Here is a 27,166-nt window from a genome sequence, read left to right as displayed (position 1 = left end):
TGTCTGTGACAACCTCAAGGATTACACTAGACCTTGTTGGTATATCTTGAAAGATGCTACTTGACATTACAACAGGTCAAGAAGCAGGATCACCAGTAATTTTCAGCTAATCTAAGTTTACTTCCCCTTTAGCTGATTCATCAAAATGATTATTGGGATTGGTTTGGGTTTCTGTGCTACAATCTTCATCACATGATTCTGTTATAATCACATTATTTTCTTTACTTATATCTGCATATTCATAATAAGATTGTTGATGGCACACATCATCGCCTGCAGTGTTAGTTTCACTCCTTTTAAAATACTTGGTCAATCCACCATCTGAGCTTTGAAGAATTACCTCTGTACTTTTCTGCACTTCTGATACTGAGCTCCTGAGAGATGTTTCTTTTTCCAATCAGCCATTTTAAGGGTGAAATTTTATATCTGTGAAAGAAATTTAATGTTAGCTATAACTTTTTTTTACTTTAAAAGTTTTAAATATATCAACTGAAATTAAATAAAAACTATGAGATCAAATTTTCCAACAATTTTGGGAAATTAACTACAAACTTAAATTTTCATTGGATTAATATTCCACACCAGGTTTTGTCAAAAACCACAGCCATAAGACTAAACTTGATAAGAATATGCGATTAGCCACTGCATGAAGCTATCCCTCCCACTGCATGAAGCTTGTCCTCACTTCCTTACCATCTGAAGCTAGTCCTAGTCACATGCAAGAGTGGCTAATTTTTAGATGCAAAACAGCTTCAAATAACCTACATAGAAATTTTTACCAACTGTCCAAATGTTAATGATGCACAAGAATTGAAAAAAAAAAAAAATCATATTTCGTTATGTGATTAAAAGTCATGCTTGTCATTGGTCATATTGCTTACCAGTACCAGTTAGTGCAACCAATTTTTGCATCTAAACAGTTCTGGTGGAAATTAAAAAGTCTCACCTATTGGAACTGATGAAGTGATAGTGGATATTCCTATTGTTTCATAAACTTATAAAACTTGGTATGACATTGAGGGAAAAAGCTCTCAATCTGCAAACAAGTGTTCATTATTCAGGACCCCATCCTCAACTAAGAGGATGGGTAATTACACGTCTGGATTTTTAAGTGAAACCTTTTCAAACCACTTTTCTTTTTTTTTTTTGTTCTTTTCTTGTTCCTAATATTTTTTCATTTCCAATCTATTAGTAAATACAAGGGTGCAGAGATACTCTATTAACTTCTTTATGGTTCTTTTGCCTTCTTTCCCTCCCTAATACCTTTTTAAGTTCTACTACTTTCACTGCCTTCTTGATCATTCCTTTTTAACACTAGTGCAGTTCAGGTGGTAGATGACTTTCATCAACCAGTGAATTGGGGGGGAGACAAAGACCAATAGATTGACAGTAGCCACTGGCAGAGGTGAAAGAGATTCTTGCACTGCTTCTATTAGAATGAGCAGAAGCTTGAAAAACAAGATGCATGATATTTAAGAGACTGCTGGGAGCCATTGCGGTACAAGTAAACACATGGGTTGTGTTAGGGTAGCTAAGAATAGAAACAGGTGCAGGTATACTTGCGTGTACACCAATGCTAGGAGTTTAGTAAATAAATTTGATGAATTTGAGGTATTGCTCAAAACATCAAAGGCAGATATTGTTGGGATATCAGAGACGTGGTGTCACACAGATATAAGGGATGCAGAACTGGAATTTGGGGAGTACGTCTACAGAAAGGATAGACAGGATAGGAAGGGGGGAGGGGTTATGCTGTTAGTTAAGAAACACATAAAAACCAAGGAAGTGACGCCAGTCGACATCGCTGGACAGTGCAGTGTTGAGTCAGTTTGGTGTGACATAAGCATTGGGAGATCAAAATTGAGAGTAGGAGTGTGCTATAGGCCTAATGACTCTGATGAGTATAATAAGAAACTGTACAGGGAAATAGAGTGGGCCAGTAAATCAGAGAGTCTTATAATGGGGGATTTTAATTTCCCAGATATTGACTGGAATTTGGGGGCTGGTCACTCACACACTAGCAGGGCTTTTGTCGATTTATTGGATGATTGTTTTCTACATCAGCATGTTCGGGAGGCAACTAGAGGGAGTAATACTCTTGATTTGATTATCAGCAGTGATTCTTCATGCATTAAGAATCTGCAGATAAATGAACCACTAGGTGGCAGTGATCACAGTGTTCTGAAGTGGGAGTTACTCAAAGAGGTACTATATCCAGATGACCTTTGAATTTCCCCAAACTGTCGGCCTCTACCATCCATGAAGGCAACTTATTCCAGTAATCCCCCCGTAACTTGAATTTATGTCCCCTAGTTCTAGCATCATTTATAATCTTGAAAATTTTGTCCTCATTCATTTTACTGATGCCTCTCAGAGCCTTAAACACCTCAATCAAATCTCCTCTAAGGTGTCTAGTTTCCAAACTCTGCAACCCACATATTCGAAGTCTTTCTTCATAAGAACGCCCTTTTGCCGATCTCACCAGGCGAGTTACCCTTCTTTGCACCCTTTCAAGAAGCTCGATGTCTTTCTTTAGGTGCGGTCTCCATACTTGAACACAGTATTCCAAGTGTGGTCTAACATAAGCCTTATATAATGGGATTATCACGTCCCTATCTCTACTTGCAAAAGTTCGAGAGATCATCGATAGGACACCATGGGCCTTCCTTGCAACCTGTTTAGGTGCCTCCATAGCCTGGTGGGAAGGAGCAGCAGTGCGTAGCACATGCTTCTTGATTAGACCGGGGTTCGAGCCCGTCACCACCAAATACGGAAGATGCGGAAAGGTCAGGGAATGGCCACCGCATATCCCCGGAGCAATATGGCCTTAGTTGCTAATGCTCCTAAAAAACCAAATAACAATAACAACAGCAACCTGTTTACAATGCTCAGAGAATTTCATGTCTGACCATATCGTAACACCCAAGTCCCTTAACTCCAGTACTGGGTTTAGTTGAACTCCACCAAGTGAATAATTTATTATTTTGGGATTACTGCTTCCCAGGTGTAATACCTTACACTTTGTTGGATTAAAGCACAGCTGTCATTTTTCTGACCATTCCTGAAGTCTATCTAGGTCTCTGAAGAAGCTCAGCTTGACAGTGATCATTAACTACTCTACCAATTTTAACATCATCTGCAAATTTAGACATCACGCCCTCTATCCCTTCATCAATGTCGTTTATGAAAATTAAAAACAACAGTGGTCCTAATACTGATCCTTGGGGAACCCCACTTCTTACATCAACCCAATCTGAGGAATAGCCATTTATCACAACCCTCTGCCTCCTGCCCTGAAGCCATCCTTCTATCCATCTAAGGATTTTCCCAGTGATTCCAACCTGTTCCAGCTTATAAAGCAACCGCTCATGTGGGACTGAGTCAAAAGCTTTGCTGAAATCTAAATAAAGAGTGTCGAAATTATTCCCTAAATCCAGCTCGAGAGTGACCCTTTTGAAATAGTGAACCAGATTTGTTAAACATGATTTTCCCTTTACAAAACCATGCTGAGTAACCTTGAGAATTTCAATTCGATCCAAATGATCCTGAATTCTACCCTTGATCATTGCCTCCATGAGTTTCCCTACTACTCAAGTCAGACTGACAGGTCGATAATTTCCAACTTCACTTTTAGAGCAACTCTTATGTATGGGAGATACATTTGCACTTTTCCAATCCAAGGGAATCTTCCCAGAGTCCAGTGAATCTCGCATAATTAGCCTCAATGGTTCAATGCACTCGCTTGCCGCCGCTCTTAAGATTATAGGGTATATTCCATCAACTCCAGGAGCCTTACTGGTCTGTAGGCTCGAAAGTTTTTTCATTAAATAATCTTGCGAAATTTCAATATCATTAATTACATATTTTTTAACTTCGCTCCCACAATTTCCCATTGCCACAAAAGGCTTTTCATTTATAAATATCAATGCAAAATAACTGTTGAGTTCATCTGCAATGGCAGCTGGTGTATTTATTACTATCCCCTTTCCCTTACATAAAGGTCCGATCTGGTTTGTCCTGCTCTTCTTGGCTTTTATATATGTGAAGAATTCTTTATCCCCCCCCCCTCTTTGCTCTGTTTGCTACTGATTTTTCATAAACTGCCTTTGCCTGTCGAACCTTTTCTGTGGCTCTATTACACATCACCTTGTAGCTGTTATAGGCTTCAGTACTTTTTATTGCTCTGTAACTTTTCCATGCCACCTTTTTCTGCTCAAGTAATGTGGCAACTTCACTATTCATCCAACTTGGAACCCTTCTCGTGGAGTATTTTTTTAATGGTATATACGCATTCAAGGCATCTGTGATTAATGTTTTAAAAGCGTACCACAGTTCAATTGTATTCATTCTCTGCACGATATCTACCCAGTTAATAGAGGCCATGTAGTACCTTAAGGCATCATAATTTCCTTTTCTGAAATTAAAACCCATTCCTTTGCCTTTTACTTCTGCTACCTCTCTCGTCATCATCCACCGTAGAACTCCGTGATCACTTCCTGCTACTGGTTCCTCTACTGTCAGCCCTGTTATGTCATCTGATTCATGTGTGATGATGAGGTCTAGGATATTCTTTTCTCTAGTACTTTCCCTGACATGTTGATACAAATAACAGTCATCTAGTTGATTTAAAAATTTTGTTCCCCATGTTGAGTTTCCTTCCCATTTACTCCAATCAATTAGAGGCAAATTGAAATCACCCATAATAAGGCATTGACGCTTACTTGCCCATTCCATTTGCATGTAGAGGCTTTTGTCATAATCTTCACAATCACCTGGTCTGTAGATTACTCCTACTCGCATTATACCTTTGTTTCCAACTATCTCACACCATACAGACTCTATACTAGCATGTGAAATGTCTGAATCCGGGAAAGCTATCGTCGCACTCAGGCTGCTTCTGATAAGAAGCATTACCCCACCACCCATTCTATCTAACCTATCCTTCCTAAATACATTATACAAGCCGTACTGAAACTCATCATCCCCAATTTCCGGGTGGCACGGCGTCTCTGTAAGCCCTATTATGTCCGCGTTACTTGTTTTAACCAGCAGTTCGAATTCGCTCATTTTATCGACGACACTTCTAACGTTACTATATAAACAATTAAGATTTACTGTTCTTGTATATTTAACAACCCTAACACAACCCTTGAAGTTTTTTAGGCTCTCTTCCCTGATATTAGCTACCCACTCACGTGAAACGTTTCTGCCCCCAGAACATCTAGATAATACGTCCAGTTGGGGATAAGAACTCGTAAGGTATGTGCAAGAGTTACTTTGACCAATATTACCAGATAAACGCTTGTCAGTATTACCCACATCCCCCCTAACTAGCAGTTTTCCTGAACCTTTAAGGTATCCTCAATAATACTGGCAAAAACTTTTGCACCACCTTTGTTTAAGTGTATCCCGTCTCTACAAAACAAATTCCTTCTACCTACAAGTGTGAGCCATGCTGATAGAAATTTCCCCCCTAAAGCCTTGCAGATTCCTTCAAGTCTTGAGTTAATCCACAAGGCTCTTAACATATAATCCCTCCTATCGTGTCTGGGCAGAATTGCAGACACATAGACATTATGGCCTAGCTCGCGACATTTCCTCAGCATGGTCCTGTATTTTTCCAACAAATTGTCAGATCGTGTACGTTTAATATCATTTGTCCCCACATGAATAATAATATTTTCTTTACCCCCTTTAAAATCTGACAATCTGTTGGTGACATCATCAATAGTTGCTCCCGGCAGACATACCCTGGTTCTGCTCCACCTATCCTTATTACAAAAAATATTCTCCGTTTCCCTGACAATGGAGTCTCCTAATAAAACAATGTCCTTTTTAACCAGAGTAGTTTGCACTTGGTTTTTCTGTTTTGAGGCTCGAATCGGGTGTGCATCACTTGGTAGATTGCTGGAGTTTTGAGTCCCTGACGAGCTCCCAGATGCATTATTTTTGAGGGCAAGCACTCGTTTTTTTAGGGACTCAAATTGTTCCATCAGTGCACTAAATTGTAATTTAAGATCGGTGCACTCCTTACATCGATGACAAAGAAAAGAATCCCCAGGTGAGGTAGGATTAGTCACCAGGTCGACCTTGGAAAACATTCCACAGGTTCCACAACGGATTGAATCATTACTCACCCGTAAATCGCCATCATCTATTTCCGTGTGAGTCACGATACCCTGTGACGTGTTTAAGGCAGATCTCGTAACTACCATTATAAAATTAAATAAATATCAATGAAAGTAACTTTAAAAAATTATATCTATAATATTATTAAAATCAAACAGTTACAGGAAAACCTATAACAAAATAATCCAACAATATCTAAATAAATCAAATATTTAAAAGCACTATTCAAAAGTAAACCACTTAACTGAGGAGCCCTGTCTAAGCGCGTCCACTCACCTCGAATGCCAACAGTCGAAAGACTCATGGCATTCGAGGTGAGCGGACCAAAATTAAAACCAAATAATGGTTTTAACAAACTCATTCATTCGTGGTTTTAATCTGTATAAATGGGAAGTTTTTATGGGTCCTCTTTTCCTATAGGGATGGATTTGGGGATATGATTAGTTTGTTATTTCCTTTTTTCATTTTTTCTTTTACCGTTATTTTTTTGATTTGTGCTAAAGTAAACTTATGGTATAGTTTATTTAAGTATGTTGTGGCTTGGTTCAATAGTTAATGGAGCTTTTTGGTCAATAAGATTATATCAGGATGGCATTTGTTCTTCTTTACATACATAGCAGGTCTCAAAACAGCTTTTTCACTCAGTGTTATAGTACTTCTTGGAAATGTTTTACCAGTGACCCAAGGGAATATCTTACAAAAAAGATGAAAAGTTTAAAGCTAGGTATCCTCTTATGCCTTCAGTAAAAGTTTGTCAATGTTCATTGTGTCAGCTGGTTGACACTGGTTTGGACTTAGTCTGTTGGTGGTACAACCAGAAATCACAACATCCATGATTCGCTTGGATGTTTTGGCCCCGAGTGCCAAGCGAGTGATCAAAGCGATATACAAAGCGATTTGAAAGCGTCTTTTTTCCAAGCGACTGATTAGAGAGTTTGTTAAAACCTTTTCTTTTATAAAGTTATTTATTTTGGCTCTTCCTAAATAAAGAAGTAAGCTTCCTGACAAGAAAGGAAAGACACCTTTCTATTATATATATAACTTCTCTAACACACTAACCACTAACCACTTTTCGCTTGGTCACTGGTGGCACCGCTCCTGCCTCCACGTGGCGGGGCCGGTAACCTGGGAGAAGAAAGTCCCTCTCCCGGGGCTAAAAGGAGCAAACATGGAATTTGATAATTTTCCTCCAATTGAGCCTCGATGCTCATCAGGTCCAATAGTCAATGACACAGACCATGACACATCACAGTCGAAAAGACTGCGAACTGACAAAGAGCAACAGGAATTCCCATCTTTCCTAATCTTCCACTCCTTGTCAAGCATATGCATGAATACGCTCTCCCCATTTCTGATACAGAAATGCTTGGAAAGCTCATCAGGTTCGCCTAAAATGGTGAAAAGGCTTAGATCCGGAGATTTGCTTATAGAAAGTGCGAGTCGTAAGCAATCAGAGACTCTGCTGAACCTCTCAAACTTTGGTGGTATTCCAGTGCAAATTACACCACATGCAACACTAAATACCTCCAAAGGGGTAATTGCTGAGTGGGATTTGATGAATGTCACAGATGAAGAACTGGTCCAAGAATTAAAAGAACAGAAAGTCTCACAAGCTAAGCGGATTATGATCAGAAAAGATGGTCAGCTTGTTCCCACACGAAACATCATCCTAACGTTTGGCACACCAAATTTACCTTTGAATGTTAAAGCCGGCTATCTAAACTGTCGTGTAAGACCCTACATTCCTAATCCCATCAGGTGTTATAAGTGCCAAAAGTTTGGGCACTCTCAGACCGTCTGTCGAGGGGATGCTGTGTGCCCAAACTGTGGTTCAAAATCTCACACACAAACGGAATGTGATGCTGAAACGCCACATTGTCCGAACTGTCAAGGCCAACATCCCGCTTATTCGAGGACCTGTGAACTATGGAAAACAGGGAAAAAGATACAAAAATACAGAGTAGAGCGGAAAGTGACTTTCCAGGAGGCAAAGAAACAAATTATGCTTACTACACCGAAACACAGCTATGCAGCAGCAACAAAGAAATATCAGTCAGCAGCCACTCAAACTGACGTGTCGGTTCCCCCATCCGTGTCTATTGCAGACTGGGCTAGAGAAATACTCTCAGCCTCACAGCAATCTACTAAACAACAACATGCGACAGATCGTGCCAATAATACGCCAATTACAGTACCGTCAACTGCATCGCAGTCCTCCTCAGAAACCATAAAAACTAAGATAGTAGCTCCAATGCAGAAAACTCAGCCAAATTTAACAAATATGGATACAGATGAAAACATCAACCAGGATGAGACAATCTTAGATCTACACGCAGAAGATGACATGGACACCGGACGACCAATTTTCTCGAAAAAAGAAAGAATAAAATTGGAGAGACAGAAACATACTGGACCTAAAAGGCAGACTGAACCAAACCCAACTACTAAAAACAAATAATGGACCACATCATACAGTGGAACTGTAGAGGCCTATGTAGCAACATTGATGATATCTATGACCTAATCCAACAGTATAGTCCGGTAAGCATATGTTTACAAGAAACTAATCTACCACCAAACGTAATCCCAAAAATCAAGAATTATACTATATATCAGCATAACAGAAATAACAATAACACTGTGCATGGAGGTGTGGCCATTCTTGTAAACTCAAGAATTCCTACTAAACATATTCCACTGCAGACCCCCTTAGAAGCAGTAGCAGTACGTGTCTCCTTAGGAATCATGCTAACAATAGTTTCAATCTACCTATCACCAAACAAAGTATATACTTATAATGATCTAGAAGAACTTCTGCTGCAGATCCCTCCCCCCTTCTGTTTATTGGGGGATTTTAATGCCCACCATCCACTCTGGGGCTCCCCGCATACAGACAGACGAGGAAAAATTCTGGAATCGCTACTTGACAAATGTAATCTAACACTGCTGAACACTGGTGCAGATACTTACATTCATTTCGCTACTAGAACAACTACAGCTATAGACTTAACAATCTGCTCTCCAACATTGTATCCCCTCATTCGCTGGTCAACAATGGATAATCCCCTAAACAGCGACCATTATCCGATAATTTGTGAAATCCAAATATCTAGAATACCCCAGGCAAATAATATGCACTTAAAATGGAAATTTCACAAGGCAGATTGGAAGGTGTTTGCTTCTAATATCTCATTCGACAACAAAATTATCAGACATGAATCCATCGATGATGCTACACAACACATCACAACTGAGATCCTAAATGCCGCAACCAAGGCTGTACCCAAAATCCGTACTGGTTCCTCTAAACATGTAAATATGTGGTGGAGTGATGCGTGCCAGCTTGCCAAAAAAGAGAAAAATCGGGCATGGAACCTGTTTCGAAAACACCCAACAACGGAGAACCTTATAAATTTCAAAAAACTTAAAGCAAAAGCACGATTTGTAAGGAAAAAGGCTAAAAAAGATTCTTGGATCCAGTTTGCCTCTACTATAACGAAAGATACCAATAGCAGAATAATCTGGAATAAAATAAAAAAACTGAATGGAAGATTCTTACCAACGCCCCATACAATACTGAGATGGAACGGACAAGACTTATCTTCACCGATTGAAATAGCCAATGCTCTTGCAGAAAATTTTGCCAAAATATCAGATATTGCTGCGTATGAATCATCTTTTCAGCAACATAAAAGAAGGGCTGAGAAATGCAAATTAAACTTCAGCACAAAACTAACACATCCATATAATCAGTCGTTTACGCTTTTGGAACTACAGGACGCTCTAAAAACATCAAAAAATGGGGCATCAGGTCCTGATGGGATTTATTACCTCATGCTGCAACATCTAGACCAAAAGGCATTAAATTCCCTATTGCTGTTTCTGAATCGGCTCTTCTCCGAAAGCCATTATCCACGCTCATGGTGTCATTCAACAGTGCTAGCGTTTCCTAAAGCTGGAAAAGATCAGACGAATCCCTGCAACTATAGACCAATATCCCTTACCAGCTGCTTGGGCAAGACATTAGAGAAGATGATACACAATAGACTTGTATGGTACATAGAATCCCACTCAGTCATTAACTGTAATCAATATGGCTTCCGCAAAAACCGATCCACATTAGACTTGATGGTGAAAGCCGAGTGTAACATACGAAATGCCTTTATCCGAAAAGAACATTTTGTCATGGTGTGCCTAGATATTGAAAAAGCATTTGACACCACCTGGCGCTATGGTATTCTACAAGACCTATATGCCATAGGACTCAGAGGTCGACTCCCAATGATCATAGAGAGTTATCTTAAAAATAGAACTTTTCAAGTGAGATACCGTAATGCTCTTTCACAATCTTTTGTCCAAAGAGAAGGTGTACCGCAGGGATCGGTACTCAGTGCTACACTCTTTGCCCTCAGGATAAACAATTTAGTTCCCAACATTTTGGGTAATGTAGACATCTATCTGTATGCTGATGATCTTGCAATATCCTGCCATTCACAGAATATGCGTACTATTGAACGACAACTGCAACTTTCCATAAACAAAATAGTGTCATGGACTTCACATAATGGTTATCGTCTATCCGCAACCAAAACTGTTGCCATTCACTTTTGTAAAAAACGTCAGTTACATCCAGAACCCGAATTGTCATTGGGAAATAAACCGATACCAACCACTAGCAATATCCGATTCTTGGGCATGACATTTGACACCAAACTGACATTCCAGAAGCATATACTACAAACACGAACTATCTGTATGAAAAAGCTGAATATACTTAAAGTTATCTCATCCATGACATGGGGAGCTGATCGCTATACTCTGCTCCATCTATACCGAGCTTTAATAAGATCGCGATTAGATTATGGCGCTCCAGTTTATGATTCCGCTCGAATGACTCTGTTGGCCTGTCTTGACACAGTACAACATAGTGCGCTCAGGATTGCTCTTGGGGCATTCAGGACTTCGCCAATCCAAAGCTTATATATAGAAGCCAATGAACCTCCACTCCACCTTCGGAGAAAGATGCTGCTCCTCAACTACGCAGTTAAAATAAATAGTTTTCCATATCATCCTATCTGGTCACACCTCTATGATCCCCAATGGGTAAGCCTTTTTAGAAATAAACCTCATGAAAACAAACCTACAGGAATCCGCCTACAAGAACTAATTCAGCAGTGGAATATACATTTGACCAATATTCATCAAGAAAGAGAAATCGTGCAACCTCCATGGAAAGCATGCATGCCTTCATGCGATTATTACTTTCAACGTTGGGGGAAACAATCCCTGAACAACGAAACTTTTCAGAAAATACATGCAGCCCACTCCTTAGCAAATGCACAAACTCTGCAAATTTATACTGACGGCTCCAAAAATGACACAGCTGTGGGAGCTGCCGTGGTTCTACCAACATCAACAGTCTCTGTCTCGTTGCCTCAGGAATGCAGTGTTTTCACTGCAGAACTCTATGCCATTAAGATGGGTTTGACCTTCATTGCTACTAACTCCACACCAAAGACTATAATATATACAGACTCTTTAAGTGCAGTGACAGCGCTCCAAGGCAATTCTCGCTCTCCACATCCATTGATAAATCTAATAAAAACTCAAATATTGGATCTTCATAAAAATAAGCAGAGTGTTACTTTTTGTTGGATCCCAGGGCACACTGGAATACCAGGAAATGAGCATGCAGATAAAGCAGCAAGAAATCCCACTGACAATGACAATATCCAGATTCCTTTCACAGACTATAAATTTATCATTCACCGAATATGCAATGAAAAATGGAGAGAAATTTGGCATAATCAATTAAATAACAAGTTACAAAATATAAAACAGAATCCGCAGGTATGGAAATCTAGTTTCCGCTCAAACAGGCACGAAGAAGTTGTACTTGCCAGGGCACGTATTGGACATACCCACCTTACGCATCTCTATTTATTGCAAGGAAATAACCCCCCAGTATGCATGCATTGTGATTCACCACTAACTATAAAACATATTCTTATAGAGTGCGATCATTATCAGTCTATCAGATTCACAACATTTAGATCCCTCCGTAACTTGAACGAATCTCTTGAACTAAGACATATACTTGGAGATAACTCTAATCTATCTGAATTGTTTCACTTTCTGAAACAGATTAATATATATATGCTCTTATAAACTCGCTTTACTGATCTGTTCAGTGTCTCTCCACAGAATTAGGCGCAATTTGGTCATAGTAGCCCTTGCGCCAAAAAACAACAACAACAACAACAGCTTGGATGTTTTGCACAATTATGTACTGCATACACTGTGGCAGTACATAGAACAGCTCCCACAGAATTAAAGGTCATGTAGCATTTGGAAATTTTTCCAGTTCAAGGGGATACGCCACATAGAACAGAGAGTCAGCAACCTTTTTTGAGTGAAGAGCCATTTTTTATTTAATTAAAAAAAAAAAAAAGAAAAGAATCTGAAGAGCCGCACCTCAGCTCAAGCTGGGATGGGGGGGGAGTTTTTTTAAGAAATGGAATAGAGTGGGAAGGTGTTCTATTAAAAAAATATATTTTTTGAAATATTATTTATTAATACTGAAAAAATGTAACAAACATCCAGTTAGGTGCGAATTAATGTTGACTTTAGCTGCAAAACTTCTTGAGTGAGTCAGCATCAGGCAAGTTTTTTTGAGACAGTTTTTTCATTTATTTTTAATATAGTTCATGTTGGAAAAGATTTGCTCGCAGAAATACGTTGCTTGTCGTACATGTGGGCTAAAAGTTAAAGAGCCACAGGTTGCCGACCCCTGACATAGAGGAACTAAAGTTAAAAGCTAAATATCCTCTTATGCCATTGGTGGGCAAAAATTTCTTTGGTTACAGCTTAGTTGTATTTGCCTACTTGCAAGTGCAGCCAACTTTTGCACACAAACAATGAGCCGGCCGGGTGGGTCAAGTACCTGCCTAGCAACACAAAGGTCGCGGGTTTGAATCCCGCCTTGGGCTTGGATCAAAGTACTGCAAAAACCTTGGGGGGTGCATTATGGCCACAGAAGCCGATGCGCCAACAACTACCAAAAAAAAAAAAAAAAAAAAAGCTCTAATGAAAATTAGAAAGTCACAAACCACTTACAAATGTTTTTACCAGTGACCTAAGAGAATAGCCTGCATAGAAGAACAAATGTTAAAAAGTAGGTATCCCTTTATTTCATTGGTAAACATTTTGAGCATTCAATATATTGCACTGTTGGCAAGTGCAGTATGTGCAATGTGATCCCTGTTGCTACCCATATGGCAATGCTCCATATCATATAATGTGGGTAATACGGGATTGGTTTGGCTACAGTGATGTTAAAAAGTCACACTGCTGGTTCAAAACCTTGATTTCAACCTCACTGAACTAGAACTATTAAACCTATTAAAATGGAGCATTTGATTAGGCAATAGCCAAAATAACCTTCTTCCAAATTGGCTCTAGCAGCAGTAGAAATGGATGTGAATTCAGCTACACCTACCTGAAGTTGGTAGAAAGTATGCTCAGGAGGGGGTGAGGCTATCATAGGTGAAAGGTGGTCTCCTGTATATTTGAATTATATCTGAAGTAAAGGCTCTTTCATATTGAGATCATTTCAAACACTTTTTAAACAATAATAATTGCACTTAAAATACTGTAGTGGGGAAATTAAATCTAATACAGGTAGGCCTAAATTAATTCTGTAAATGCATTCCTGTATTTATAAAAAAAAACAACAACACTAACTCAAACAGCATTAACTGGAACAAATGTTTCTGAAGATGAAGTGTTATAAACTTTAGTTGAATTCTTGGACTATTGATCAGAATCATATTTTGTGAAAAATTAGGCTGAAAAACATTGAAAACAGAGACAAAGAACCTTTTTGCATCATATGCCAGAAAGACCCACCAGAAGTTTGTAGAATTAGTAGTAGCAATTCCAGCTATACCTGCCAGCAGTTGGTAGAAAGTATGCTGAGGAATACCCTCGGCATACTTTCTGAAGGCCTGTATGGGAGTTTCATACAGCCCTGCATGAGGCTGCCATATAGGCCAAAGATGGCCTACTGTATATCAGGTGTTTGAATTAAAAGCTCTTTCTGTATTGAGATAATTTCTAACGTTGAACTTTTAATAATAGCAACTGCACTTAAAATACTGCAGCAGGGAAATTACATTGCATACAGGGAGACCTGAATTAATACCATAGATGCATTCTTGGAAAATGCAATGCTAGGTGAAATGACATTAACTGGAACAGATTTTTCTATAGATGCAACATTATAAACCAGAGTTTTAAAAACCTTATTTTGTGCAAAAAAAAGGCTAAAAATCCTTCCAAATGATGAACACAGTGAAAACAAAGGCAAAGAGCCTTTTGCTTCATAGGTCATTTAAAAATTCATTGTAGGCCATAGATTATTAATCGTGTTACATCAAGGCTAGAAATGGAAGGAGAAATCTCAGGTGAAAGCTGTCCCCTTAGTGTCAGTGCTGTTGTAACAGCTTTGGAACTTAGGGGACAACTTTCACATATTCTCATCTCTGAGTTGCAGGTTTGAGCTGTTCTGTTGTTACTAGGCATTTGGTTCTATCTTCCTAGAACTATTTAAATAGTGCTTCCAGCTTCTCTGAAAAGAGTGCCTGCTTAATTCTGAAGATCCCTTTTTAGAACTAGCCATAATTAATTAAGGCAAGAATTATTATTAATTCTTGCCTTAATTAATAATGGCACTCATTATTTCTATAATTATAATAATTTACACTGGATCTTGTGAGGGGATGCTGTTTAATATGTTATACTGCCCAAGTTTAATTTTTTAGTGCAAAATATATAAATAAAATTTAAGTTCCATTCTTTTAAGATTTTTCCTTACTTTAAAAAGTTCAAAAACATCTTAAGAAGGTTTCTCTGTATTTAATATCACACCTTTAAGAAAATACTCAAGTGAAAGTAATCGTGTATGCAGTGCCAGTTTATTGTATATCAATAAAATCTTTCAACAGTAAAACATGTACAGTTCATTCCGGTTATTTGGGACACATCGGGACTAGTGCATTTTGGCTCGATTAAGCGGTTGCCCCAATTATACGAAGTTTCACGTAAATAGTTAAAAATACAAGTATCCCCCTTTACAGTTGGTTCACTGTACAATCAAATCACGTTACGACAAACTCAACATAGTAAAGTACCATTCACTATACGATGTGCAGTAAGTGCCAGTCATTGTAATCACGTTTGTGAATTGAATTTTAATTCTATTAAACAGCGATTCTAATTAGCAAAAATAGGAGGAATATTATCCACAGGCTATAAAAGTAAAGAAATATTAAGCACAAATTTACCCTTTATTACCTTACCAATTAAAAAATTAAATGATAGGTGATAATCGGAATAATTAATACATACTGTAATATGTACATATGAACTAGTTGACATTTCTGTTTACTAACATTTGTGGGTGGGGGTTAAAATTTAAAATAGTAAAAAGATAAGCAATCAATAACAAAGAACACAGCACACACAAATTGCATGTAACACGATATGCGCAATTTAGAATGGAGTAACAAGTTACAAAGCTTTGAAAATAAGAATGAAGAGAAGAGCTGAAAATTAATTTTTTTATATGATTGAAGATTTCATGGAAGTGTAAACACATTTCACCATAATAACCCACAGAATTCCTGTCGGTATTATCGCAAATTCAACAAGATCGAGTTTACTGTCCGTTTATGATAGATTTCACTAACAGAAAAACCTAATAAACAGGTGACTGCTAATTGTTTTTATTGTTTTATGGTTGTAACCTAAAGAATTTAGACCGAACCACGTGGTACCGTTGGAGACAATCGTAGGGTAATCTCCAGTGCTGCGGTCTCCTGCTCTGATTAAACGGCATGCTGTCCCAATTAAGTGAAGTAAACCCTGGCTATTTTCTCGATTGGTTTCTGTTTTTTAAGATTTGCCCCAAATAAACGGCTGTCCCGATTAACAGGTGGCCCAAATAACCGGAATCCATTGTATAACCAAAAGTTAAGGAAAGCACCTGCCTAAAGGTTGTTCACATCTTGCTTTAGCATTAGCATTAATAGAGGCATTTGATGCAAGAAAGCAAGCTTATGCAGCATCAGCCAAAAAAAAAAAAAAAACCACTTCACCCCTCTGTTCGTTCAAAATACCTGTCCAGCTGAGCCTTAAACTTATTTAGGCTATCAACCTCCACTACAAGGGATGGAAGTCTGTTCCACCAACCAACCACCCGCTGGCTAAAGGCAAATTTCCGCACGTCTATCCTACATCTGTCTTTCCTCAATTTGAATTTATGCCCTCTCAGGTGATTATTCTGAGCTAGAGGAAGAATCCCATCAGCATTGAGCATGCTCAAACCATTCAAGGCTTTATACACCTCTATCTGATCACCTCGCTGGTGCCTAGTCTCCAGACACTGTAATTTGCAAAACTTAAGCCTTTCTTCGTAAGAGCACCCCTTTGTTCCATTCACTAATCTTGTTGCCCTTCTCTGTACTCGTTCCAGCAGCTCTACATCCTTCTTGAAATGAGGCCTCCAGACCTGTATACAGTACTCTAGGTGTGGCCTGACCATTGCCTTATACAAGGGAATAATCACCTCCTTATCCCTGCTGGAAAAATTCCTGTATATCATTGACAATACTCCATGAGCTACTCTTGCAGCCCGTCTGCACTGCTCAGAGAACTTCATATCTGCCTGCACAACCCCCCCCCCCAAGTCCCTTTCATTCTCTACCACTGTCAGTGTAGTACCACAGAGTTGATACGTTGCTCTGGGGTTGCTGTTTCCCATGTGTAGTACTTTACACTTGTCAATGTTAAACTTCATTTGCCACCTCTCAGCCCATCTGCTCAACCTTTCCAGATCCTGTTGCAGCAGCATAGTGTCAGTAGTGTCCTTGACAACCCTGCCAACCTTTGTATCCTCTGCAAACTTGGACATTAAGCTTTATATACCATCATCAATATCATTTATAAATACAAAAAACAATAATGGACCCAACACTGAGCCCTGAGGGACTCCACTAATAACATTAGTCCACGATGAGCAGTGTCCATTGATTACCACTCTCTGTCTTCTCCCCCTCAACCACCTCTTTATCCATAGCAGCAATTTGCCTCCAATGTCACACTGCTCCAATTTGTGTAGCAGTCTTCCATGTGCAACAGTATCAAAAGCCTTTCTAAGATCCAAGTATATAATATCAAAGCTATTCCCTGCATCCAGTTCTTTTGTGACTGCATCATAGTATCCAATCAAATTGGTCAGGCAAGACTTCCCCTTAACAAAACCATGCTGTGTCCGAGCTATAACTGAAGTCTTGTCTAAATGACCCTGCAGTGCTTCTTTAACCAGTGCCTCCATTAATTTTCCTGGAACAGAAGTTAAGCTCACAGGTCTATAATTACTTGTGTCAGCCTTTGATCCTCCTTTGTGAATTGGGGTCACATTTGCACATTTCCAGTCTATGGGTACCTCCCCTGAGTCCAAGGAAGCTCTCATAATTATGGCTAAGGGTTTGCTTACTTCCTTTGCTGCCTCCTTTAATATAACTGGATAGATCCCATCCACCCTGGGTGCCTTTCTTGTGTTTATCTTCAACAACCTCTCCTCCACCTTACTCTCAGTTATTTCAAGATTCTGTAGCTTACTGCTAGAGTTGAATACACCTCTGGCATTCCCCTCGCTGAATAACTCCTCATGTGTGAATGTCGATGCAAAATATTCATCTAGTTTGTTAGCTGCCTGAGCAGGATCATCAACAGTTGACCCATTAATATCAAGTGGACCAATCTGATTCATCCCCTTCCTTCTAGAGTTTACATAAGTAAAGAACTCTTTGCTGTTTTTCTTTGCATCCCTTGCCAAGGATTTCTCGTAATCTGCCTTCGTATGCCTAACCTCCTTTGTAACTTGGTTACAGATCAACTTGTATATAACATAGGCTTCTGTGTCATGTGTTAATTTGTAAGTATCCCATGCATTTTTCTTCTCTGCCATATGCCTCATTAGTTCATCTGACATCCATTTTGGCCTAAACCTTGAACAATATTTCTTAGTTGGTATGTAAAGCCTAGTAGCTTCCAAGATAAGTTCTTTGAATGCTTCCCATTTTGAATTTGCTGTTGGTAACATCATCAGTTGGTCCCACTGTATAGAATTTAAATACTGTCTCAGTCCATCGTAGTCGCCTTTACGGAAGCAATATCCCTTCCCTTTACCCCTAATGGTAGTTACCTCTTTGAGTAAATCCCACTTCAGCACACTGTGATCACTGCCACCTAGTGGTTCATTTATCTGCAGGTTCTTAATGCATGAAGAATCACTGCTGATAATCAAACCAAGAGCTTATCTGCTACATGCTCATTTGCCTAAAACTTTAACATGATTTTAGTCTGTTTTGTTCACTTGTCATCCAGTTTATTATCTGTTATACTGAACTGTTATTCAATTTTTTCTCATTTATTATACCCAATGAGACAGTAGCCCATTAGCCCACTGAGCCAATCGGTCAGTCAGTTGGGCACCTAATTGTATTGGCTATTATGATATGTGATGCAAAATTTTATGATGCCAACTTGAATGCATTTTACCAATGAATAAATCAATCACTGCTGGTGAACATATAAATTATAGAAACAAACTAAATTTTATCTGTTATTATCATGTATATTATCATGAGACACTAAACATTTTGACAAGTATAACTTTATTTACAATAAAGTTATTCAGGGAGGTTAATTATGCTAAAGCAGACTAAGGGAAGACAGACAGTGTGGGCTGAGAGAGTAGCAAATAGTGAGTGAGTAAAATGGATTGCTCCTTTTCCTTTCTTTCAGGATAAACTTTGATCTCCTACTATTCTTCTTCTTTCTGCTCTCTTAAGCTTTTCTCCATCTTTTAGGAGCCTCTAGGGCATCTCCGTAGCCAGGTGGGAAGGAGTAGCAGTGCGTAGCACACGCTTCTTGATTAGACCGGGGTTCGAGCCCGTGCCCACCAAATACGGAGGATGCGGAAAGGTCAGGGAATGACCACTGCATATCCCGGAGCAATATGGCCTTAGTTGCTAATGCTCCTAAAAAAAAAAAAAAAAAAAAAAAAAAAAAAAAAGGAGCCTCTAGGTTAAAGAGCATTACATATCTACATATATATCATGAAACAGCCACTTTGGTAGTATTGACTGAGAATAGTAGGTAATAATAGTCTTCTCTATTGGGGAAAAGTTACTTATTCGTGGTATAAATGAGTAAGTCTGCGTAAAATGGACGTGACTCCTTTTCTTTTCTTTCGGGATAAACTTTGTTCTCCTACTATCCTTCTTTCTATTAATCTTTAAGCATTCCTGCAACTTTAAGAGCCTGTAGATTAAAGAGCATTACATCTCTACATAATATATATTCTGAAACAGCCATCTGGGTGGTATCTATTGAGAATAATCAACACTAGTCTTCTCTAATAGGGAAGTGTTTACTTGTGCAAAGGCCGACCGGGCTAGCCGGATGGGTAAAGTGCCTGCCTGGCAACCCAAAGGTCACAGGTTCGAATCCCGCCTCGGGCTTGGATCAGAGCACTGCAAAAATCTTGGGAGGTGCATTATGGCCATAGAAGCCGATGCGCCAAAAACTAACAAAGAAAAAAAAAAACTTGTGCAAAGTATTACAATGACAGGCAACTTGTTTTTTGGTATTCACAATATGAGATGTAATGAAAACAATTCCATTTCACCAACTTTGGTGATTTACTGCTTATGGAACTTATGCATTGCACTAACTTGTATGTCCTGAATTCTGTATGTTGATTACAGTCTAATAGCCAATAGCCAATCTCTCTGTCAGAATGATAGTATTTTAAGATCTGCCTTTTTCTGTATATTTATGTTATTAAATTGATTGTACATTAATAATGCTTGCTACTGTAGATGTCTTGTTTTAATGATAATTCACCGTATATAATTTTATGTAAAAAAATTGTAAAACATTTTTTTTTTTCCAGGACTATATTGATGGTGGATTTAGTAACAATCTCCCCCATTTTGATGAACATACAATAACAGTTTCACCCTTTGCTAGTGATTGTGATATATGCCCACAGGATACCAATTTTAGCAGTCTGAAAATAGAGGTTGCACAAATGAATGTTGAAGTAAGTGCTAATATAATGTTTGTATCCGTGAAATTATGTTTCCGATTAAAAGAAGCTAAGCTGTTTAAAAGCAAACATTACTCTTTTATTAAAGTGATTCATTGATGTATAGTCTTATTATATTGTCACTTTGACAATCTGCAATTTTAGATGTGTAAGTCAGCACATCTAATGTGAACACATGCACGGAACACCATAGTATTCAGATTTACACCCACAATACCCAATTGTATCAGTGAATCTGTTTTCTGATACAATGAGTGCAGTTGTATCAGTAAAGTGGCCAAGCTCACTGATATAGCATCGCAGGAATTCAGGTTGAATAGACTTAAATCACTCAGCAGCAATCTCCAAGGCAGAATGCACTGGTCCCTCAGGAGATAGTTATTGTCGGTGACTCCTTTGCCAGGGACATGGATAACATATTGTGTAAAAAGAATAGGTGGAATAGGACCAGGTTATGTCTGCCAGGGGCAAAAGTTGATGATGGTGTAGAGCAGATATCATCTTTTAAGAGCACAAAGGGTGATATTGTTGTACACGTTGGCACTAATGACATTAAGAGTAGGAAAACTGCAGACTTAACAAGTATGGGTCAATGTTGAAAAAAAGTCGCAAGTTAGGGTTAAATTTGAAAGTGTCTGCAATTCTTCCCAGACACAATAGGAGGGAGTATATGATGAGAGCCTTGTCAATCAATTCGGCCCTGGAGGGAATGTGCAAGGCTGAAGGGATAGAATTTTTCTCAGCATGGTCTGTGCTTGTTAACAGGAGAGACTACATCTACAGAGATGGGATACACTGAATAGAAGGGGTGTGCAAGAATATTTGCTGATGCTATCGAGGCAGTGTTAGGTGGGTCGGAAAACTGCTAGCTTTGGGGAGGAGGGTTCACAGAGTATAAGATTAACAGTAGCTGCAGGCAGAGGTGCAAGTGATTCTTGCACTGCTTCTATTATATTGGAGAGTGGGGTGCTGAGGTTTTCAGGGACTGGTGGGAGTCATCACGGAACAAATAAATACATGGGCTGTGTTAGGATAAATAAGAATAAGAATAGGTGCATGTATACTTGTATGTACACCAATGCTAGAAGTATAGTAAATAAATTTGATGAATTTGAAGTGCTGGTCAAGAAAACAATATCAGCAGATATTGTTGGGATATCAGAGACATGGTGTCACACTGACATAAGCAGTGCAGAATTGGAATTTGGAGAGTACAGTGTGTACAGGAAGGATAGACAGGGTAGAAGGGGAGGAGGGGTAATGCTGTTAGTTAAGAAACACATAAAATCTATGGAAGTGCATCCAATTGATGTTGGTGGACAATGCAATGTTGGGTCTGTTTGGTGTGACATAAGCACTGGGAAAGGAAAAATGAGAGTAGGTGTGTTATAGGCCTAATGAATCTGATGAGTATAATGAGCAGTTGTGCAGAGAAATAGAATGGGCCAGTAAATCAGATTGTGCAATAATGGGGGATTTTAACTTGCCAGATATTGACTGCAACTTGTGGTTTGGTCATTCGCACACTAGCAAGACTTTTGTGGATGTATTGGATGATTGTTTTCCACAGCAACACATTAGAGAAGCAACCAGAGGGAGTAATACTCTTGATCTGATTATCAGCAGTGATTCTTCATGCATTAAGAATCTGCAGATAAAAGGAACCACTGGGTGGCAGTGATCATACTGTACTGATGTGGGATTTACTTCAAGTTATTACTACCATCAGGGTAAAGGGAAGGGTTTTTGCTTCCATAAAGGGACTACAGTGGTCTCAGACAGTTTTTAAATTGTATGCAGTGGGACCAACTGATGATGTTACCAGATTCTAAATTGGAAGCATTCCAGGAAGTAATCGTGGAAGTTACTAGGCTTTTCATACTGACTGTGAAATACTGTTCAAGGTTATACCTTTCATACCGACTATGAAATACTGTTTAGGCTTAAATGGATGTCAGATAAACTAATGAGATTCATGGCAGAGAAGAAAAATGCATATAAATTATGAGGCGACACAGAAGCCTACGATAAATATGAGCTAGTCTGTAATCAAGTGACAAAGGAAGGTTAGGCAAGCGAAGGCAGATACGAGAAATCTTTGGCAAAGGATGCTAAGAAAAACAGCAAAGACTTCTTTACTTATATAAACTCTACAAGGAAAGGAATGAATCAGATTGGTCCACTTGAAATCGATGGTTCGACTGTTGATGATCCTGCTCAGATAGCTGACAAACTGAATGATTATTTTGCATCATATGAGGAATTCTGTAGGGAAGTGGATCACAGAAGCTTATTAAACTCTATCAGGGAGCTTAATGATTTTGTAATAACTAAGAGCAAAGTGGAAGAAAAATTGTTGAAGTTAAACATAAGACAGGCACATCAGATGGATGGGATCTATCCAGTTATATTAGAAGCAGCAGCAAAGGAAATAAGCAAAACCTTAGCCCTAATTATGAGAGCATCCTTGGACTCAGGAAGTCCCCACAGACTGCAGATGTGCAAATATATCCCCAATTCACAAAGGGGGGTCTAAGGGTGACATGAGTAATTACAGACCAGTTAGTTTAATTTCTGTTCCAGGAAAAATAATGGAGTTACTGGTTAAAGATGCATTGCATAATCATCTAGACAAGAGTGCAGTAATAATTTAGACACAGCATGGGTTTGTTAAGGATATTATGATGTGGTTACAATGGAACTGGATGCAAAAAATAATTTTGATTTCATATACAGGTCGACCATCACTAATCAGGCAGCATTGGGACCTGTGGGGTGCCTGATTAGTGAGTTTGCCAGATCACCAGTGGTTATTTTATCACATACATTTTACCCAACAGCTAGCCACCTCCTCCTACCTTTAACACGTTGACTGCCGAACTAGTTTAAGAAAAAAATTCCCCAGAGGTCAAAAAATATTTAGGAAATAATTTGATTAGTAATTCTAAAATAAATATTGTAATGTCAGTGTTGTCGTTTTTTCGCTTAAAATATATAAAAAAAAGTCTTTTTTTTTTTTATGTCGCATATATGTGGCCAACATGGCCACATATGTTGGTTACTTTATTTCTTGACAAGCCATGTTGGCCACATGCATGTGATGCTATTATGGCATGCATATGAAGGTAGTTTGTGATTACTTTATTGCACGTGCAGTGAGCGCTGCAATAAAACTAATTACGATAAAATAAACTCTCAAACATCGCAATAAGTTTATCAGTATTGTGAGAGATTTTGTGAAAACAAGTTCGTTAGCGCGCTGTATTATCCATCATATTGTGTTGTGTTTTCTGCAAGTTTGTATAAGTGTGTTGTAAAAAAAATCTAAAAAGGAATGGCTTAAAGAAAATTACTAAGATAAGAGGAACTGAGAGAAATTGCTGGAATTTACAATTAAGCAGAGTTAAACTTTTCACAGACACACCGCTGTCGAATTTTTTCAGAAGTTCAACTTTATCTGTTATGGACAATGTACGGTGTTTGCGCTTTACACCACGAGAGGCACTTCCTTTATGCACTGGAACCATGGCTGGGGCTAAATGTGAGCAGGTTATAATAATAAATGCAGAAAAACAAGTGGGAATGGCTTGCCAGTGTTTACGAGTTCGCGCTAACAGCTGATCCTGCAACCAATGCCACCAAAACAGTAGCCGACCCAGGAAATTTGAAATTACTTTCGCAGACATTATGTCCAAATTAGCAGTGGAACCGGATTAGTGATGGTCGACCTGTACTTGGATTTCCGGGAAGCTTTTGACACTGTTGCATATGGAAGACTACTGTAGAAATTGGAGCAGTATGGTATTAAGGGTAATTTGCTACAATGGTTAAAAGGGTGGTTGAGTGGGAGAAGACAGAGAGTGGTAATCAGTGGACACTGCTCTTCATGGAATAATGTTATTAGTAGAGCTCCACAGGGTTTGGTGTTGGGCACGCTGTTGTTTTGTTTTATATTGATGAAGGTATATCAGGCTTAATGTTGAAAATTGCAGATGATACAAAGGTTGGCAGGGTTGTTAATGACAGAAATGGCAGTGTGCTACTGCAACAGGATCTAAAAAATTTGGGCAGATGGGCTGAGGAGTGGTACCTGAAGTTTAACATTGACAAATGCAAAGTATTGCATATGGGTAGAAATGACCCCCAGAGAAACGTACCAACTGTGTGGTAGTAAATGAAAAAAGACCTGGGAGTAATTGTGCTGTCAGATATGAAGTTTTCTGAGCAGTGCCAGAGCAGGTCATGGGATATTCAAAATGATATACAAGAATTTTGGTAGTAGGGAAAAGGTGGTGATTATCCTTTTGTATAAGGCAATGGTCAGGCTGCACCTTAAGTACTGCGTACAGGTCTGGAGGACTCATTTTAGGAAGGATGTAGAGTTGCTTGAGTGAGTATAGAGAAGGGCAACTAGATTGGTGAGGGGAATGAAGGCGGGTCCTCTTACCAAGAAAGACTTAGGTTCTGAAAATTGCAGCGTCTGGAGACTAGGCACCTGTGAGGTGATCTGTTTGAGACATATAAGACCTTGAATGGGTTGAGCAGGCTCAATTCCGAATGGGATTCTTACTCTTGCTCAGATTAGCATTAGCAAAGGCACATGATGCAAGAAAGCAAGCTTATATAGGCATCAGCCAAGAAAAAAAAAAAAGCACCCTTTTCATTTCACCTATCCACTCGCTCCAAATGATTGTCTAGTTCTGCCTTGAATCTATTTAAGCTATAAACTTCTACGACTGATGGAAGTTTGTTCCAGTAATCAACCACCCTCTGGTAAAGGAAAACTTCTGCACACATCCTACAATTGTCTTTCCTCACTTTGAATTTATGCCCTCTCAGGCGATTATTCTGAACAAGAGGAAGAATCCCATTAGCATTGAGCATGCTCAAACAATTCAAGGCTTTATACACCTCAATCAGATCACCTTGCAGGTGCCTAGTCTCCAGACACTGTAATCTGAAAAACTTAAGCTTTCTTCGTATGAGCAACCCTTTGTTCCATTCACTAACCTTGTTGCCCTTCTCTGTACCCGTTCATTTTAAGAAGGATGTACAGGAATCTGTATATCCTTCTTAAAATGAAGTCTCCAGACTTGTATACAGTACTCAAGGTGTGGCCTGACCATTGCCTTATACAAGGGAATAATCACTTCTTTATCCCTCCTAGAAAAATTCCTATATATCATTGACAAGGCACCATGAGCTACTCTTGCAGACCGTCTGCACTGCTCAGAAAACATATCTGCCTGCACAAATTACCCCCAGGTCTTTTCACTCTCTACCACTGACAGTGTAGTACCGCATAGTTGATACGTTACTCTGGGGTTACTTCTTCCCATATGCAGTGCTTTACATTTCTTAATGTTAAACTTCAGTTGCCACTTCTAAGCCCATTTGCCCAACTTATCTAGATCCAGTTGGAGTAGCATACTGTCTTTACTGGTGTTAATAACCCTGCCAACCTTTATATCATCTGCAAACTTGGACATTAAACCTGATATACCTTCATCAATAGCATTGATTAATATACAAAAGAACAATGGGCCCAAAACTGAACCCTGGGGAACTCCACTAATAAAATTTGTCCATGAAGAGCAGTTTCCATTGATTACCACTCTATTGTCTCGCACTCAACCATCCCTTTATCCAAAGCAGCAATTTGTCTCCAATGCCACATTGCTCCAATTTGTGCAGCAGTCTTCCATGTGCAACAGTATCAAAAGCCTTTCTAAGATCCGAATATATGATATCAAAATTATTCTTTGCATCCAGTTCCTTTGTGACCACATCATAGTATCCAATCAAACTGGTTAGACAAAACTTCCCATTAACAAACCCATGCTGTGTCTGAGCTATAACCAAAGTCTTGTCTAGATGATCCTGCAATGCTTCTTTAACCAGTGCCTCCATTAATTTCCCTGGCACAGAAGTTAAACTAACAGGTCTGTAATTACCTTTGTATCCCTTTGATCCTCCTTTGTGGATTGGGGTCACATTTGCACATCTGCAGTCCACGGGTACCTCCAGTAAGTCCAAGGAAGCTCTCATAATTATGGCTAAGGGTTTGCTTACTTCCTTTGCTGCCTCCTTAATATAACTGGATTGATTCCATCTGCCCCATGTGCCTGCCTTATGTTTATCTTCAACAATTTCTCCTCCACTTTACTCTGTTATTACAAGATTATCTAGCTTACTGCCAGAGTTTAATACACGTCTGGCATTCCCCTCCCTGAAAAACTTCTCATGTGTGAATGTAGATGCAAAATATTCATTAATTTGTTAGCTACCTGAGCAAGATCATCAACAGTTGAACCATCAATATCAAGTGGACCAATCTGATTCATCCCCTTCCTTCTAGAGTTTATATAAATAAAGAACGCTTTGCTGTTTTTATTTGCATTCTTTGCCAAAGATTTCTTGTAATCTGGATTTGCCTGACTAACCTCCTTTGTGACTTGGTTACAGACCAGCTTATATCTATAATAGGCTTCTGTGTCACCTGTTAATTTATATGTATCCCATGCATTTTTCTTGTCTGCCACATGTCTGATTAGTTCATCTGACATCCATTTAGGCCTAAATCTTGAACAGTATTTCTTAGTTGGTATGAAAAGCCTAGTAGCTTCCAAGATTAATTCTTTGAATGCTTCCCGTTTTGAATTTGCTGTTGGTCCCACTGTATAGAATTTAAATACTGTCTCAGACCACCATAGTCACCTTTACAAAAGCAGAAATCCTTCCCTTTATCCCTGATGGTAGTTACCTCTTTGAGTAATCCCCATTGAGCACACTATAATCAGTGCCACCTAGTGGTTCCTTTATCTGCAGATGCTTAATGCATGAAGAATCAATACTGAT

General features: G+C 38.9%; 1 protein-coding gene across 1 annotated transcript in view; it reads left to right on the top strand.

The window, feature by feature from the left end:
- LOC150077275 (uncharacterized) overlaps window positions 1-27,166 on the top strand; it is a 133,461-nt gene that overhangs the window by 56,207 nt on the left and 50,088 nt on the right. Inside the window, exon 4 of the mRNA XM_090385837.1 lies at window positions 20,153-20,302. Within this exon, the coding sequence (XP_090241963.1) occupies window positions 20,153-20,302 (150 nt within the window). The remainder of the gene's footprint in view (window positions 1-20,152; window positions 20,303-27,166) is intronic.

The sequence above is a fragment of the Mastigoproctus giganteus genome, chromosome 12 (genome assembly GCF_048544385.1).
Source record: "Mastigoproctus giganteus isolate SK-2022 chromosome 12, ASM4854438v1, whole genome shotgun sequence".
Classification (NCBI taxonomy): domain Eukaryota; kingdom Metazoa; phylum Arthropoda; class Arachnida; order Uropygi; family Thelyphonidae; genus Mastigoproctus; species Mastigoproctus giganteus.
This window is presented reverse-complemented; position numbering and strand designations above follow the sequence as displayed.